General features: G+C 51.4%; 3 protein-coding genes across 3 annotated transcripts in view; all 3 read left to right on the top strand.

Annotated features, from left to right (window-relative positions):
* The first annotated feature begins 517 nt into the window (after positions 1-517).
* paip2b (poly(A) binding protein interacting protein 2B) lies at positions 518-4,519 on the top strand. Its single transcript, XM_036517392.1, has 4 exons — positions 518-655; positions 3,005-3,162; positions 3,703-3,876; positions 4,049-4,519. Exons 1-4 carry the CDS (start codon positions 649-651, stop codon positions 4,103-4,105), a joined length of 396 nt encoding a protein of 131 aa, XP_036373285.1. The 5' UTR covers positions 518-648; the 3' UTR covers positions 4,106-4,519.
* A 4,946-nt stretch (positions 4,520-9,465) lies between these two features.
* On the top strand, positions 9,466-14,027 carry LOC118769930 (docking protein 1-like). The gene is made up of 5 exons (XM_036517351.1): positions 9,466-9,729; positions 11,764-12,051; positions 12,265-12,343; positions 12,543-12,715; positions 13,329-14,027. The coding sequence occupies exons 1-5, from the start codon at positions 9,673-9,675 to the stop codon at positions 13,998-14,000; spliced, it is 1,269 nt and encodes a 422-aa protein (XP_036373244.1). The 5' UTR covers positions 9,466-9,672; the 3' UTR covers positions 14,001-14,027.
* A 1,586-nt stretch (positions 14,028-15,613) lies between these two features.
* LOC118769547 (semaphorin-4F-like) overlaps positions 15,614-16,164 on the top strand; it is an 11,959-nt gene continuing 11,408 nt past the window's right edge. The window contains exon 1 of the mRNA XM_036516677.1: positions 15,614-16,164. This exon is cut by the window's right edge and continues 82 nt beyond it. Coding sequence (XP_036372570.1) covers positions 16,156-16,164 — 9 coding nt within the window. The 5' untranslated portion in view covers positions 15,614-16,155.

Below are 16,164 nucleotides of genomic sequence, written 5' to 3'. Positions count from 1 at the left end.
GTGACTCGAAGATGGTGGGTTTAGCTACATCACTATCTACAGGAGCTGCTCTTTATACAACGCTTTTGAAGGACTAAAAAGTGAGCCTGGATTTCTTTTCCTAAATTTGTGCTAACCATAAAATGAGGTTACCTCCTGCCAAAAATATTTAGCGTATTACCTGAATTTACCTGACTGTCACCTAATTAGAACCACAGCAGGTAAAGTTATTACAGGTATATCTCCGCGTCGGTCTTATTCATTTGCTTAGTTGTTGCTGGCCAGCTGTCACTACCGGCCGGGAACAGCTACCGCTTCTCCGGTTCGGTACCCGGTGCTTCACAGCTCCACTCCGTTAAATGGTTCAAAGATGTGCGTCAGCAAACGAACGACGAACCCTCGGTAAACGGAGATGAGCGTATGATCTGGGTGCCCATTTTCCCCGAGCAAGCATCACGCATGCGCCGGTGAGGGGAGGGGGGGGAGGGGGGGGGGGGGGGGGGGGGAGTACCCTCCGGGGGAGGAGGGGGGAGGCATTGGGGCCCACATGACCGCGTTGATGTAATGTAGCGAGTTTGCTAGCGAGCTAGCAAGCCCAGTAACCTGCACGCCACACGTAGAGACTTCTGTTTCTGTTGATTTTGGAGCAACAGCCGGAGGAAAAACACGATGCCAGGTATGAAATGCAAAACCACACGGCGAATCGATTTCTAGGTTTCAGATGTTGTGCATATGGTGGATTCTCGGCCCGATTCCGTGCATAAAGTCATGTTATCTGTAGCCAGTTAGCCTGCTAGCTGCTTGCAAGTTGCTGCGCCTCGTTTGCACGGCTCCTTTGTTTTTACCTGTCCATAATAATCAGCTGTACACGTCAGTGCATTAGCCACGGCTTTATCATTTTTCCACTGAGGTTATCGCCGTAACAAAGCAGCTGCAGTTGGTTTCAGCTAACTGACATCGATTGCAAGTCAGCTGTTTGGCTAGCTAATGTGCTGTCTGTTGACGGATATTTGTGTCCCTTGGCTTTCAGCCTCGTTGCATTTTTCACGGGCCGTTCAGTTAATCAGCTGGAGCAAGCTAGCAGGTTAGCCTGCAAGCTAGCGATCCATGTGCTTAAAGCACACAAGTCAGCTTGCAAAATACAGAGCAGAGGGCTGCATTGGCTACTTTTGATCATTTTCTGTGGCTGCTGTCATTATGTCCTGAGGCCTATGTGGAGCGATGCCTGCTGTAAAACGTTAGCTAGCGGGTTTATGTGCGAGTTTCACTCCGTTTGTCTGCTCTAACACTAAACCTTCGTGTGAAGCTCTCACATTTATGCAACTTTAGTTTCGCTGTTTTGCCCAGCGGCTCATATCCTAGCGTGCGTGCGACGCTCCGCAAACTACCCCCGTTTAGACCAGCTGCATAACCAGACAAACACATGAGGTAGCAGTGACGTTAATAGTTGTGATGTGCACATGCATTTTGTATACCTTATGATACAGATAACAGCACAAAGTGCTTCCCATAAACATAGACAACAAACGGAGTTTAAAAAAAAAAAGGCAAACGGCCCAGTCGAAATAGTACTGATGATTACAAAATTGTTTGAAGCAAAATTGTTAGAAAATATGCTCGGCATAAGATAACCACGCGTTTTGGGGTTTTAGCTAGCAGTTCTTCCGCTGCTAGCCGGAGAGCTAACTCCTGACTAGCTCACATGTTGATATCTGCCCAGTACATTTCCTTACTTGCTGGCTAAGTTACTTTCCTGTGCGCTGCGCAGTCAGTTTGACTTTAAAGAGGTCAGTGGGTTAAAACGGTGGAGATTTGTTGGCTCTACAGGATTGTCCTAAATATAAATCTGGCCCCTGAGTGTAGAGGGAAATGCTCAGTCCAGATTACACACTGCCAGTTACACTGAGTAATGCAGTCTGCTATTGGTAATTAATGATGTATTAGTATTGGTAGTTAGTAATGTGTCTCCCCATCTACACCGTTGTTAGCGGCGTGCACCGGCGTTGCCGTTATTGTCTGTCGGTGTGTTGTCGAGATGCAACTCGAATGCATGCAGGAAATCGCGATTTGTGTGCAGAGATAAATTTAATAAGGTCTCCACTTTTGCAGCCAGTGAGTCAGGCGCCCGGAGAAATTACAGAGGGGTGCAGCTGCAATCCACGGGGCGCACGAAAAGTCATAAATGCTATGTAGACATCAGGATATAAGGAGGCAACTGGAGGTGCACTGAGGTCTGTCAGGGGGTGCAATACACCCCTAAGCACCCCCATTGCATCGGGCCTGCAGTGAGTCCTTACTATTAATTTAAAGACATCCCTGGCTGTCAGCTGGTAAGGGTTGATATGCCCAGCCTAGCCAGGTGGGTGTTCTTTACAGGACCAGGAAAGGTACATAAACTGAAATACACATGTAAAACTTGATGTAATGCAAATTGTCCTAAATAACACTGTGTTATGGGCGGCAGTGTAGCATAGTGGTTAAGGAGCAGGACTCCTCGGTTCAATCCCCGCTGGGACACTGCTGCTGTACCCTTGGGCAAGGTACTTAACCCACAGTTGCCTCAGTAAATATCCAGCTGTGTAAATGGATAACATTGTAAAGAACTGTAACCTATGTAAGTCGCTTTGGATAAAAGCGTCTGCCAAATGAATAAATGTAAATGTAAATGTTATAGGGGGCAGTGTGGAGCAGAGGCCAGTAGGGGGCAGTGTGGAGCAGTGTTCTGCTGGTGTAAGAGGCAGGGGTGAGCTGTCATGTGAAAAGGGTGTGCGTTCAGCAGGTGGGACATGTGACGTCAGCTCGACCTCACCTGCTTGAATTCCAAAAGGAAAAAATAACAATGTATGAATCATGTGGCTGTGATTCTGTCTGAGATCATCTTAAGGCTGCTGTTGCGAAATGAAAATCTGAGGGAAGGGCAGTTCTGTGTGTGTTGTCAGTCCTGTGAGTGCGGGTCTGTGACTCTGTGGCATGTAGGGTGTGGTGTTTTTGGCCGGTGTGTGACTGTGACCCCCCCTGCCCCCAGAGCCCGCAGAGATGAGCAGTCCGGAGGTGGCAAAGACTCCGGGGGGTGGTAGTGCCCCCGTGAAGGAGGAGCCGGTGGCAAATGGGCACAAAGAGAGCGAGCCCAACCCCTTCGCCGAGTACCTGTGGATGGAGAACGAGGAGGAGTACAACCGACAGGTGAGAACGAGGAAGAGTACAACCGACAGGTGGGAACGCAGGTCACCGCTCGGCCCGCCGGCTCCCAGCGCGTTCGTCTGTGCTCTGCCCGGCCGGGCAGGAGACGGGCTCTGGGAGCCTGCAGCCACATCAGAGCGGCGGTGATGGAAATATCCACGCAAGTCGAGAGTTTCAGTGGTGCAACTGTGAAAGCCTAACACGCATGCTGTATGTCACAGTCTTGTATGCAGTGTCTTGGTTTAGTAATTTCCTGTGTCCTAGATTTGTTAAAAAAAAAAAAGTCAGAACAGAACAAAAAAAAAGAAGAATTTTATGGTTTAATGCACTCATATCTGTACCAGCTGGCTTTGTCTGTCCAACTATTGAAACTCGGTCATGCAGCACTTCTGATATTGTGACTCCATGTGTGGCTTTCACTTGTTGTACTCTGCCTCACGTGTAAGTGAATAAATGTAAAAGAACAGCCAGCACGCCTGTGTGATGTGACGTGTGAGGTGGGTTTTTGGAGACTCCTGTCCCTAACTCCGCCCCCTCCCCCAGGTGGAGGAGGAGCTGCTGGAGCAGGAGTTCCTGGAGCGCTGTTTCCAGGAGATGCTGGAGGAGGAGGATCAGGATTGGTTCATCCCGGCAAGGGACCTCCCCTCGGGGGTGGGGCAGCTGCAGCAGCAGTTCAGCGGGCTGTCAGTCAGCAACAGCAACGCAGAGGACATCGCGGTGAGCCTCGCTTCCGCAAGGCCTCGGCCAATAGCATGCGGGCAGGGGGGAGGGGCATGGACGACACACCAATAGGAGCGGGTCTCCTGAGCTTGGCTGAGCCTCAGGGTTTGTGCAGGCTGTGCCCAGCACTGAGCTCTGTTCACTCTGCCTTTCTCTCTCTCTCTCTCAGCGCAAGAGCAGCTTGAACCCGGAGGCCAAGGAGTTTGTGCCGGGAGTGAAATACTAGGCAACTCCAGCAGGGGGCGCCCACAGAGACTTTTGGGGACCATTGGCAGAGGCGGTCACGCCTGCACATGCTCGGGGTGGGTGGGGGGCATGGAGGGGTCACTTCTATAAGCTTTGTAATTCCGTTTGTGTCTGTGTAAAGTAGGGATGGGATTTTGGGCAGGGTTCGGAGTGGGGAGGGGAGTGCAGGTGCATATCAGTGTTGCTAATGGAACAGTTACAGGACATTATACTGTACAGAGCAGGTTTGTTTTGAGTTTCCCCACAGAGAACCAGCCAATCATGTGAATTACCTTCAAGGTCGGGGGGGGGGGGGGGCATTGGTTAGCCATTTGTCTCTGATTGGATCATTTTTATTCCCATGGTTTGTTTTTGTCTGTTCCTTTGGCAGCGGGGATGGGTGGACCTGAGGGGTGGGGGCGTGGGAAGGGTGTTGGGGGGGGGTGGGGCAAGGGAGGGGAGGGTGTGAGGGGGGATGCGGGGAGGGTGCTGGACTTGAGGCAGGGAGGAGTCTGCAGATTGACGTTGTGACCTGGGAAAACGCTCAGTAGGACCATGTCTGCGGGGACCTACGTGAAATCATTTTTTTGATTTGAGATCCTTTCACACAAAGTGGGAATTTCCTTAAAGGAAGTAAAGCAATGTGAAATAAAGAGGAAACGAGCGTCCACTTGGACCTGCGTGTGCTGTGGCCTGTGTCCTGTCCTGCCCTGCCCCCCACCTCTGACGTCCCCCAGTGGAAAAAACGACCACCATTCAGTCCAGTATAATCTGACTTTCTTTTTCTCTAGCATTGAGTGTATTTCAGTGCAGCTATAACCCAAAAATCCTCTTAATTAAGTGGTATAGGGTGTTGTCTTTTCATGACTTGTATTGCATAAAACTGCTATTGACAGCCTCTGGGAATATTATTACTCCTGTATAAGGATGGCAGTTACTCAGTGCTGATGAGGTGTTTTTATGGGTTGTAGCAGGATTTTTAAGTGCTTTTTCACCTCATTGTGACCCTGTTTTGGGAGTGTGTTGTATGTATTGGCTCTTACCAGCATAACCACCTCTGTAGTGAGATGACTGTGTTCATCCGGGTGGCTCACAGGCACCTGACGCATCTCACGGCGCCAAACCGAACCCCCTTCCCCCGCCCTGAGCTTCGGCCGGCTGAGGACACGTCTGGCACAGAGTCCGGCCCTTTCAGATCTGCTTTAAGCACCGAGCCGCTTGGGAGAAAGAGTCATTTCACCCCGACACCGAGCCTCTGAAGAGCACAGGATTGACCTGGGACTCCACTTACAGTCTGCTAGGGTGACTTTATTTCACTGATTTCACGGCACAAAACCAGAACCTACTGTTGGTCAGATTCTGACTGTTTCCTGCAGTAAGGTGTTCAGCTGGACTCTGTGGGTGTTCAGTCTCCTGCTCTAAGGCCCACGCAGGGTGGAGTCCAGCTGTCCTGCGCACAGCTGGGTGGCCTTATCTACCCGGCCGGGTCGCAGCTGCGTGGCCTTGTGGAGCCGCCCGGGGGGGGCGGGGTCGCTCTGGACGGCCGGCGGTCCTGCGTCCGTGTCGTCCTGTGCTGGGCTGAGGTCTGGGAGGTGGGCTGCGTCCCTCTCCGGGACGAGGCGAGGCCTCGCCGGTGTCCTGTCCCGCCCGAGACGGGGTTTCACCGCCTTCTTCTTCAGGCCGGGGCGGGGCTGCGCAACAGAGTGGGAGGGGTCAGAGCACACGTACGTAAGAGGGCACAAGTGTGTTTACATGCACGTGTAAGCGTCCACGCATAGGTTTGCATGAGTGTGTGTAAGCGTGTATGCGTATGTTTTTTTCACATGCATGTTTTAGCATGCATGTGTATGTTTGCATGACTCCTTTGGCTGATTTAGAGGCTGGTTTACGCTCCAGATTTGCTTGCAAAAGCCCAGGCGGACAGGCACCACCTCCCGTCAGCTGCAGACCCTTCATGCTTATTGCTGCTTCACAGGGCAGTGTGTGGCTGCGTGTGCCTCCAAAACGGTTAGTTCCAACCCATTGCACCTATTGGTCAATTCACGTTCCAGCCGTGACAGTGATCGATCAGTCAACCAACACCGCGATCCTGTAGACTTCTGCGTAACCCTTCACATTATTACAGAACCCGTGAGGTGAGTGACGGGCAGCAAGGCCCTCTGTGATTAGCTGTTATGATCATGGTTACGTCAGTTCAGACTTTAAGAAGCAGAAATCAGCCCTAAGGCAAAGAGCCAATATTCCCTGCACAGGTCTAACCCAAACCCTAACCCTGCTACTTCATAAGGCAGGTGCATGAGGTTAAAACACTGCTGTATAATCTGACATTATGAACACAGTAGTAGAAGTGTTAAAGGTGCAGGGCTTACAGCTGTTTCTGCAGAGCATTTAAATCCGTCAGCACGGTGTCGGAGTGTACAGCGCACCGAGGGACAAAGCCCAATGCGCCGCCGCGCTATTTAAAACGCTCTGGCCTGAGAGCAGAGACCAGTGACATCCCAACATCCCAATGACACCACAAATTTCTCTTATGAACCGAGTCCAGGCTCCCTTGTTAAGCTGTCCCGGTTCATTTGATACTGATTTGCCTTGGTTTGTTTCCCAGACGATCGCTGGCGTTCACACTGCTCTGTGAAACAGCAGGAATCTGCTCCGTGGCTGTGGCCAGTAAAGGCTAACATAAGCAAGCATCCTGTCTGTCCATTGGCAAGGCAGCAGCGTAGCGTAGTGGAGAGAAGCAGTGTTCGTAACGGAAAGGTTGCTGGTTCAATTCCCCACTGGGGCACTGCTGCTGTACCCTTGGGCAAGGTACTTCACCCACAAATGGCTAGAAAAAATCCAGCTGTATAAATGGGTGAAATAGCAACCTGTGTAAGTCGCTCTGCTAAATGACAGTAATGTAAGGCATATTCAGTGATGTAATTCAGTCTCTGTGATTACATGTGTAAGGCATGTTCAGTAATGTAATGCAGTCTCTGTGATAACATGTGTAAGGCATGTTCAGTAATGTAATGCACTCTCTGTGATTACGTGTGTAAGGCGTGTTCATCTGTTACGGCGGCCCCGGCCAATGGCCAGAGGCTGTGGAGCGTGTCGGACCCGCATGGGTGTGGGGTGTCGCAGGTGTGTCCTCCTCTTACCTTCCCCTGGGGGGGGGCGAAGGGGGAGGGGGTGCAGGGCTTGAGCTCCAGCTGTGTCAGTGACGGAATGATGGGGGGGGAGGCGTTGCGGGGTTTGAGCCGAAACAGCTGCCGGGGGCGGGAGGGCTGCTCCTGGGGGCTCCTGAAATCATGGCTGTAGGTTGTCAGATACCCCCCTGTGGGACCCCCTAGCAAGCCAGGAGGCTGGGGGAAGGAGAGAGAGGTGCCCACATTTAGTACCAACACCACCCAAAGTGAACTCTGCAAATGCTAATTGTTCACCATCACTGAAACCAGAACACATTTTTTGCTGTGTCAAGCAATCAAATTTTATTTGCAACAGCTCAGTTGTACAATTCAAATGGTCACAAAGTGCTGTTCATGTAGCATTGTGAAGTTTCCACAGGGACTCGAAAGAGCAAACAACCCAGGCCAACAGGGGAAAACTGGCAAATTATATACCCTGACCCCAGGAAAAGGTGGTGACACCTGAAAAACAGTGGAAATGATAACATAAAAGGCATCAATTCATTGCAACGGTTCCATTGTAAAGCCAGTGGGGTGAGGGGGGACCACGAGGTGCACCTGCTGTGCACGGTGCTGTCTGAGAGGAAGCCCTTACCTCACGCGGATCAGACATTAATGGCGACTCGTCGTGATGTGCTGTGCTTTAGTTCATTGCGGCAGTGGGTGGACGCGGTGATGCGGGCGGCTCGCGTCTCCTGGCGTCTCGTGCGGCCGGTCACCCCGATTTTAAAAGCGGACCGCAGGGAAACGCTCGCACGCGCACTGTGACGTCACAGCCGCCATGGCGTCACAGGCGGTGTTGCAGGTGTTCCGATAAGCCCCTGTCGCGACTTCTCCGGGGCGACTCAACTTATGCTAAACATACGAAATAGATTTGCTATGAGGTATATAGCCTTATCGGCTACAGTGTTTTGCGTAGCCAACGAAAACGACTTATGGTTCTGTGGTTCAAGCACTGTTTCAAAAAGCAGACAGCGGCGCGATGCTGGTTGTCATGGAAACCCAAGCTGTCATTTACATTTAAAGTTTGTTATTTAGCAGAAGTTCTTATCCAGCGACTGGAGTGCTGAGACGAGTGAAACACAGTATCTGCTGACATTAAAGCAATTTTCGAAGCCTTGTGCTGATTATTTTCCTTCGTAGAGTGCAGACGAACAGAAAGTGCGCAAATATCAGCCATGTCGCCAACACTATTCCTATTTCTATTGTTTTGGAACGTTTGCTAGCTGTGTGTAAATATAGTGTAGACTTGGAGTGTATGTGTTTATGGATGTGTGTGTGAGAGAGAGAGAAGTTTGTGTAAAGTTTAAAGTTTAACTGACATTATTTTTACTCTCTCATCAAAGTTTTTAAGCTACTGAGACGCCGTTGGGTCTCAGTTCTGAGATTGGAGTCACTGATGGGTATAGGAGTGGAGTGGCAATGGTCTCCGTGTTTGTGTGATAAAAGGCAATTATTTGTTACAGCGCATTTTCCAATTGAGCGCTGTAGGTGGGTAGCGGACATCACCATTCAGTGTGTGAATGGCTGGTTTTCGCAGCCTCATGCAGGCCTCAGACCTGCGAGCAGCGTGGGGGGTCGCGGGATCGGATCCCCAGTGGTACACTCCTCCTGTACCCAGTTCAGCTGCGTGGAAGCCTGCCGCGGGAGCATTCATTTCTCCGTCAGGAACTCAGCGCACATTTTGCTCAGGATGGTGGAAGCACAACAACAGTCGAAAAACATTCAGAAAAACATTCCCTCCAGTATCACCGCTGTGAAGGCTCGGTTCAGCACAAATGATAATTTGTCAGACATGAGTGACAGAGCAATACTTATCATTTTATTTGCATTTTTTGTGGCGTATGCTGGTTGCCACATTGCAGACTATTCCAGAACGTAGAACTTCATGCAGCAGGATTTTAACCGAAAGGTTTGAGAGGAAATGTCTCTGTATAAAAACCCAATGCCCGGGATTCAAAGCCCAGTTTTGTAACCCTTAATTTTCTCACTTGTTTGGGTTACACCTGCGCTATCACACAGTGGCGCACGACATTCCTACACCCTCAGCCGGGCACGGAGGTAATCGTGGGACCTGGCATGCTCTTCACTGAGAGATGGGGGAGATGGGGGGAGAAGGGGGGAGACAGGTAACTATTGTAAGAGCGGAATATCACACGCACAGCGCCCAGCTGAAGAGGGGGAGTGGTGAGAGAGCCCGACACGCTGCCAAACTCCTCAGAGCACACAGCCACAAGCTCCTCAGAACCGACGCTGCGCGACATTAGGCAACTTCCAGCACACTCGTGCACGTCGCTCGCTTTTAGGAGGGGAAATTACAAAAGTAGGAAGTCTGGAGAAAAGGAACAGCTGAAGAAGTAGAAGAAAAGAAAGTGCATCTAGCTAACAGCAGAGGCAGAGGATGGATGCGCACGCGAAAGAGGGCCCGCTGTACATGCAGCAGTATAAACTGGTCAAGGTAAGAAAGGCCGTCAGCAAAGCGCGGTGCAAGTCTGTAAAGGATGCGCTTAGTATTTCTTTAAAATAGCTTTAAATGAAGTAGATTTGATCCAGTGTGCTGTCTGTCACGTAGGCTATATGTGCTATTGTTCAATCAAGCAGCTAAAAGCAAAGAAGCTGATCATTGTGCTAAAATGAGAAGCACAGAAATCAAGGACTTCGTTGCCTTCCGGTGAGGAGAAAATTGAATTCTTACATATCTTAAATGTCAGGGGGTTTATTTATTCGAACCGCCTCCGATTTTTGTCCTGCGATAAAAACAGTGACCGTGGAGTAGGCTATGTGATGTTGGGAGTCGCCTGCGGCGTGTCAGTTCGAACGGTAGGCTACGCGCAAAACTGTCCTCTTAAAACCGCGGCTGAATTTCCCGCAGACGACCTCAACTTTGACTACTGTCAAACAGCCAAAAATGAAACGTTTGCTGGCAGAGCAACAATATAGATTCAGTTCGGTTATATGCATAAGTCGTGTATAGAGTCAGCGATCCTCGCATAATGGTGTTAATATAGTTTCATTTATTTATTTGTTGTAACAGATATTTTCTATGGTGTAGCTAGCCTATATCATACCGCCACTTGCAAATAAAACCTGCAGCGGGCGAGTACGAGTTAAATTCCACATTTTAGCGGAGGAGACTTGGAGGTGTGTCTCCGCGGCGGAGTGCAGGATCCGGGCAGGTCTGAGCACAGCCGCTCGCAGCGCTCCCGCTGTTTCGGCACACCTGGAATTCCTGCCCGGTGACGCGCTGGCGGAACACGGTGTGCCCTCTCGCTCGCGGCAAGGTGTCTACACCCTCACGTCCCGAAACGGCAGGAATTGCCCCGGATATGATAAACTGTGGTTAATTCTCTGATAATACGACGTGTGTAAACATCATGTACACAGTGCGCTGCACTGCCCACTCATTCATCTCACAGTACTGATGGGGAGGGACCATCTAACCGCAGTGTGCTTCATCCAGAGTGAAACACAGCTTTGCAAGAAGAGACAGAGGCGTCTGTGTTCACGGTCTTCCTGAGAACACCAACGACCATCCACTGTATTTATGCTGACGTCTACAGAAATTACCCTTCACTTGCGGCTTCGTTTATTTACTTATTTTTGACCTCAAGTACTTTCTTGGCATAAGGTGCAAAGAACATAGGCCTAGTGCTAAAGGAACAACTAAGAATGATCATAGATTAAGAAACCAACTAATCAAAAATCACAATGGAAACAATACCAGATAGAAAACAATTATCATTCTGAATGATATTCACAACAAAGGAAAAAAATAGTGAATCATAAGAATAATCTTTCTCTCCCTCTGTATTTCATTGTCCCATTGTATTCAGACCACTTAGCTTTCTTGATTGAAATTTTACGTTATAAAAAGTGAATTGCACTATGATACCACTGAAGAAGCAGCGGCCCCTCGGGTGATCAGTGTGAAAATGCGGAAGCAGAAGCTGGCGTGTGAGGGGCGTCAGCGCGTCTCGCACCATGACAGGCAGAGACGGGCACGACTGTGCACGACTGCACACCTGTGTCACCACACAGATGCCAGTGTTTCCAGACGTGCATCCCAAGACTGTAGAGATGCATCCTCATATCATCTCTCTCCTCCTTGTCTCTCTGCCTCTCGTCTCTCCCTCGTGTCTCCTCCTCGTCTCTCTCCCTCACGTCTCCTCCTCGTCTCTCTCCTCCTTGTCTCTCTGCCTCTCGTCTCTCCCTCGCGTCTCCTCCTCGTCTCTCTCCCTCACGTCTCCTCCTCGTCTCTCTCCCTCACGTCTCCTCGTCTCTCTCCCTCACGTCTCCTCCTCGTCTCTCTCCTTCTTGACTCCTCCTCGTCTCTCTCCTTCGCGTCTCCTCCTCGTCTCTCTCCCTGTTGTCTCTCCCTCACGTCTCCTCCTTAATTCCCTGATGACCCCCTCTGAGGAGAAGAGGAGTGTGAGGAGAAAGGAAGGAGGAGCCTGGCGCTGTAGTGACTTCCTGTCTCCGTCTCCCTGCTCAGAAGTGGAAGAAGAGCTGGTCGGTGCTGTACCCAGACTCTCCGAGCGGCGTGGCGCGGCTCGAGGTGTTCGAGAGCGGCAGCGGGGAGAAGCCTGGCGGCCGCAGGGCGGACAGGAAGGTCATCCGGCTGTCGGAGTGCATCACGGTCCTGCCGGCGCCCGAGGAAGCGTGTCCCCACGACGGCATGGCCGCCTTCTGCGTGCACACGGCCGACAGGAGCCACGTCTTCGCAGCCGACAGCCGGGACAGCGTGGACTGGGTGCAGAGGATGTGTGAGCTGGCCTTTCAGGTGAGGGCTGCCTCCGCCCACCAACCCCTGACCTCTCCCGTCCTCAGCTGAGGGTTTTTTTTTCTAAAAGAATTCATTAACTCTTTAAAGACCATGTTTAATTAAAGCCTGAGTGTGTGTGTGTGTGTGTGTGTGTGTGTGTGTGTGTGCGTGCGTGCGTGCGTGCGTGCGTGCGTGCGTGCGTGCGTGTGCGTGTGTGTGTGTGTGCTGCAGGGCAGCAGGGGTACAGACTCATGGGTCCAGCGGCAGCCCCACATGGAGGAGAACCTCATTTACGAGTCCCGAGAGGAAGGTGAGGCTGACGGCTGCGGGCGTGGTCTTGGTCGTGGTGATGCTTTGTGGTCTTGGTCGTGGTGATGCTTTGTGGTGTCGGTCATGTGTGCGGTTGTGTGTGCAGTCACGGTTGTAACGCGGTCTCCCCCCCCCCCCCCCCCCCCCTTCTCTCTCTCTCTCTCTCTCTCTCTCTCTCTCTCTCTCTCTCTCTCTCTCAGTGAGGCAGTTCTGGGTGAGTGTGCAGAGGACGGAGGCTTCTGATCGTTGTGGCCTGCAGGGGGCGTACTGGCTGAGTGTGGACAGCGACGGCCTGGTGCTGAAGGAGCCGGACTCTCGCAGGACCCTGCTGGCCTGGCCCTACAGACTGCTGCGCCGCTATGGCCGGGACAAGGTCAGAGGTCACCAGGGTCACAGGTCACCAGGGTCAGAAGAGGGCATACTTCAGAATGAACTTCCCACAGCAAAGAGGGTTTCTGTGAGCTGAGTGCTTCCAGGGGAAGGCTGGTCACAGGCCAGCTGAGACATGCTGATGAGCTGATTAGAGGCAATGTGCATATGTTGCAATCCACATAACTGCATATACAGATAAATAGGGAGTAGTATTCATCGCATGAGTAAAGAAAACAATGACCAATGTTCCCAGTTAAAATATTTGATTTTCTTCAGAAGAAATGTTTACACATAGTTATGTATGGAGACTGAGTCCTCTGTGCGTTCTCTGCCTGTGATCCTCTGTGAGTTCTCTGCCTGTGATCCTCTGTGAGTTCTCTGCCTGTGATCCTCTGTGAGTTCTCTGCCTGTGAGTTCTCTGCCTGTGATCCTCTGTGAGTTCTCTGCCTGTGATCCTCTGTGAGTTCTCTGCCTGTGAGTTCTCTGCCTGTGATCCTCTGTGCGTTCTCTGCCTGTGATCCTCTGTGAGTTCTCTGCCTGTGATCCTCTGTGAGTTCTCTGCCTGTGATCCTCTGTGAGTTCTCTGCCTGTGAGTGCATGTTTGTGTCCCTCAGGGAGCATTCTCCATGGAGGCGGGTCGGCGCTGTGAGTCGGGTCCTGGCAGTTTCACCTTTGAGACTCAGCAGGGGGTGCAGATTTTTGGCTTGGTGGAGGCGGCCATCCGGGAGCAGCGGGCGCTGGCGGAGGAGGAGGGGCCCCGCAGCTGTGTGACCCTTGACCCCGGCGTCCCCGAGGGGGAGAGGCAGAGCCCGAGGAGCTGCAGCCCGGCGGAGGACCCAAGTGATGTGTACTCCGAGCCCCTGGACTGCGTGCAGGAGGCCTGTGACGCCACCGAGGGCGTGTACGCCGACCCGCAGGACAGCGTCCCCGCACCCTCCCCCAGCCCGCGCCCCCCCTCACCTGGCCATCACCATGGTGACGCGGCGGAGCCGCTGTACGCGGAGGTGTATGACCAAGTCAGGCCGGACCCGGGCCTGCAGGCCCTGAGGTCAGAGAGATGCGGGGGCGAGCCGGTGAGGAAGGGGGCAGTGCGGGGGAGTCCCAAAGCTGCGAGGGCCCGCCGCCCCCCCGACACCCCCCTGCCCCACAGAGAGCTCTCTCCTGTGCCTGACAGCCAGGGGGCGCCAGAGCCCCTGTACAGCCAGGTCTTCAAACACACCCACCAAAAGAGCACCTGGAACCCTGACCAGGACGACGTCATCTACGACAACCTGGGGGTCATTTAACCTCTGACCCCAGGAACCCCCCCCCCCCCCCCCCCGTGTCTGGAGTGTGGTCCTGCAGCCAGGTGAAAGACGCATTCAGACTGCGGCACTGGGACAGGTGCACAGGTACAGGAACAGTAACAGGTGAGCAGGAGGAATCCACACATTACAAAGAGACACAGTGCCTTTACCTGGGGCTCGAAAAACACCAGGCTTTGTGTTCAGGAGCAGCTCAAGACCGAGCAGGGAACAGAGGAGCAGGCAGGGCTTATACAGGGCACGGAAACGCACAATCAAACTAACAAGACACAGGTGGGACTGAGAAACTAGATTGGGTGAGGCTCAAACAGGAAACCCGGACCTCTGGTGGAGTCTTGGAGAAGCAGCAGGCAAAAGGGACAGAGGCCGTCACCAGGGACACCTGCTGGTTGTTTCTGGTAGCAGTCTCTGAAACCCTGACGTAGGTATGGGTCCTGCAGCAGGTGCCCCCCACAACTCTGACTGTGACTGCTCTTCCTCAGAGACCTGACATGGAGGACATGTTGGACTAGCATCTTTACAGGCCAAAATACAACCTAATTAATAAAAATCTCATTCAGTTCAATTTGATTTGATTTGATTTGTGTAGCACTTCTCACAGATGACACTTCTCACAGATGACACTTCTCACAGATGACACTTCTCACAGATGACACTTGCCACATGGCAGCTTTGCAGGGATCCCAAGCATAAGATGCTGTATGGTGGCCTTCTGGGGCAAAATTAATCTCTCATTGCAGCGGTGAATGTTGGCAGGATCGATGAGACCAGAGCTGCAGAAAGAGACTATTTGACATAAGGTTTATGATCCAGATCTGCTCAGACTAAATTAGCATTGTATTTGTTAGATCTGACACTGCACTGTTGTATGTGTAAATGTAATAATACAATCTGTTACAAAAAAATAAAATTAATACTGTCTTTATGGTTTAGAGACATCTAGTTTTCCTTAATGATCTTCTATAAAGTGTTCAGTTTCTTCCAATTGGCACTAAACTTTTTACAGAATGCAGACCAGCCCACGTAACCATCAGGTATGTGTTTCACAGATTCACAGAGTCGACCTGACAGCATCATGTGCAAGACAAACAGACACACATTTCTATGCAAACAACACGGCACACATGCCTTCTGCACACAGCAGATCTACACACACACACACACACGCACACGCACACACATATCCATCTAAATGAGCAGCTTCACTAGGATGTGAGGGTAGGGTGGGAGTTCATTGCAATAGGGACAGCGCCATCTAGTGCACCATAAAACATAAATTAATTCAATAATCTCATGCACCCCGCCGGCGCCTCTCTCTCAACCCTCACAATCCAGCAGGTGAACTCACCTTCACTACCGGTGCGTGAGCGTCGAGGCTGAGACCGTGTGTTACAATGTTAGAACGTGTTAATCAGCCGCGTCGGTCACCGGCCGCCTACAGCGCATGACGAGCACGGTGATCGGATTACGGCAGCGTAAAGCTTTGATATGGTGAGCGTTAGATAGCAAAAAGGTGCAATTGTAATGTGACACTCGTCATTAACGGAAAATGGATTAATATAACGTCACGTCACTCTGCATGTTTGACAGCGTAGCTTCGGTGGGCGGAGTGTCGGAGCTGCGAGCGAATCCAGGCAGTAAACCGCGACCTGTTGCGCGTTCGGAGTCGCGACCGGGGCACAGTGTAGATATTCGGCAATATTTACGCATCTTAACAGCTGGCTACGATTCACAAAAAAGGCAAAGACAGTAAGAATCCGAAGGACATGTGTCACGTAGATTAAAACAACAAGATTATATCTATGCATATTTCTGGCGGTCGTATATGGCTTCAGGAGTTTACCGACAAACTTCAGTTATATTTTCAGCACTTTCTTTTTTTAATTGGCTCCTTGTCGTTTCCGAACAAGTCGCTTGTGAGCTGTTTAAACCACTCGAGTTGGGGCGCGACTGTTCCGAATGAATGAATATGCGATTTGGTGGAATTGCTGATTTTTTAAAGGATTAATCACGCAGTTGCGCTTAAACGGCGGCTGCTCGTGTTCCGGCGGTTCAGAGCAGACTACCGTCGACAGGAGCCGAGCTGATGCGGGGCGGCCGGTGAAATCCGACCCGACAGGTTTCTGATCTAAGGAACATGCAGGCG

The sequence above is a fragment of the Megalops cyprinoides genome, chromosome 22, assembly GCF_013368585.1.
Source record: "Megalops cyprinoides isolate fMegCyp1 chromosome 22, fMegCyp1.pri, whole genome shotgun sequence".
In the NCBI taxonomy this organism is placed as follows: Eukaryota; Metazoa; Chordata; class Actinopteri; order Elopiformes; family Megalopidae; genus Megalops; species Megalops cyprinoides.
The sequence above is the reverse complement of the archived record's forward strand: the minus strand, read 5'-3'. Positions and strand labels throughout refer to the sequence as shown.

What these genes read in the sequence shown, in the direction of transcription:
- paip2b (XM_036517392.1), top strand. An exon ending in AGGAGGAGTACAACCGACAG is followed by an intron (nt 3,163 to 3,702) that starts GTGAGAACGAGG and finishes CCCCTCCCCCAG; the next exon opens with GTGGAGGAGGAGCTGCTGGA. An exon ending in GCAACGCAGAGGACATCGCG is followed by an intron (nt 3,877 to 4,048) that starts GTGAGCCTCGCT and finishes TCTCTCTCTCAG; the next exon opens with CGCAAGAGCAGCTTGAACCC.
- LOC118769930 (XM_036517351.1), top strand. Translation starts at nt 9,673, where the DNA reads ATGGATGCGCACGCGAAAGAGGGCCCGCTGTACATGCAGCAGTATAAA. An exon ending in TGTGTGAGCTGGCCTTTCAG is followed by an intron (nt 12,052 to 12,264) that starts GTGAGGGCTGCC and finishes TGTGTGCTGCAG; the next exon opens with GGCAGCAGGGGTACAGACTC. An exon ending in TTACGAGTCCCGAGAGGAAG is followed by an intron (nt 12,344 to 12,542) that starts GTGAGGCTGACG and finishes TCTCTCTCTCAG; the next exon opens with TGAGGCAGTTCTGGGTGAGT.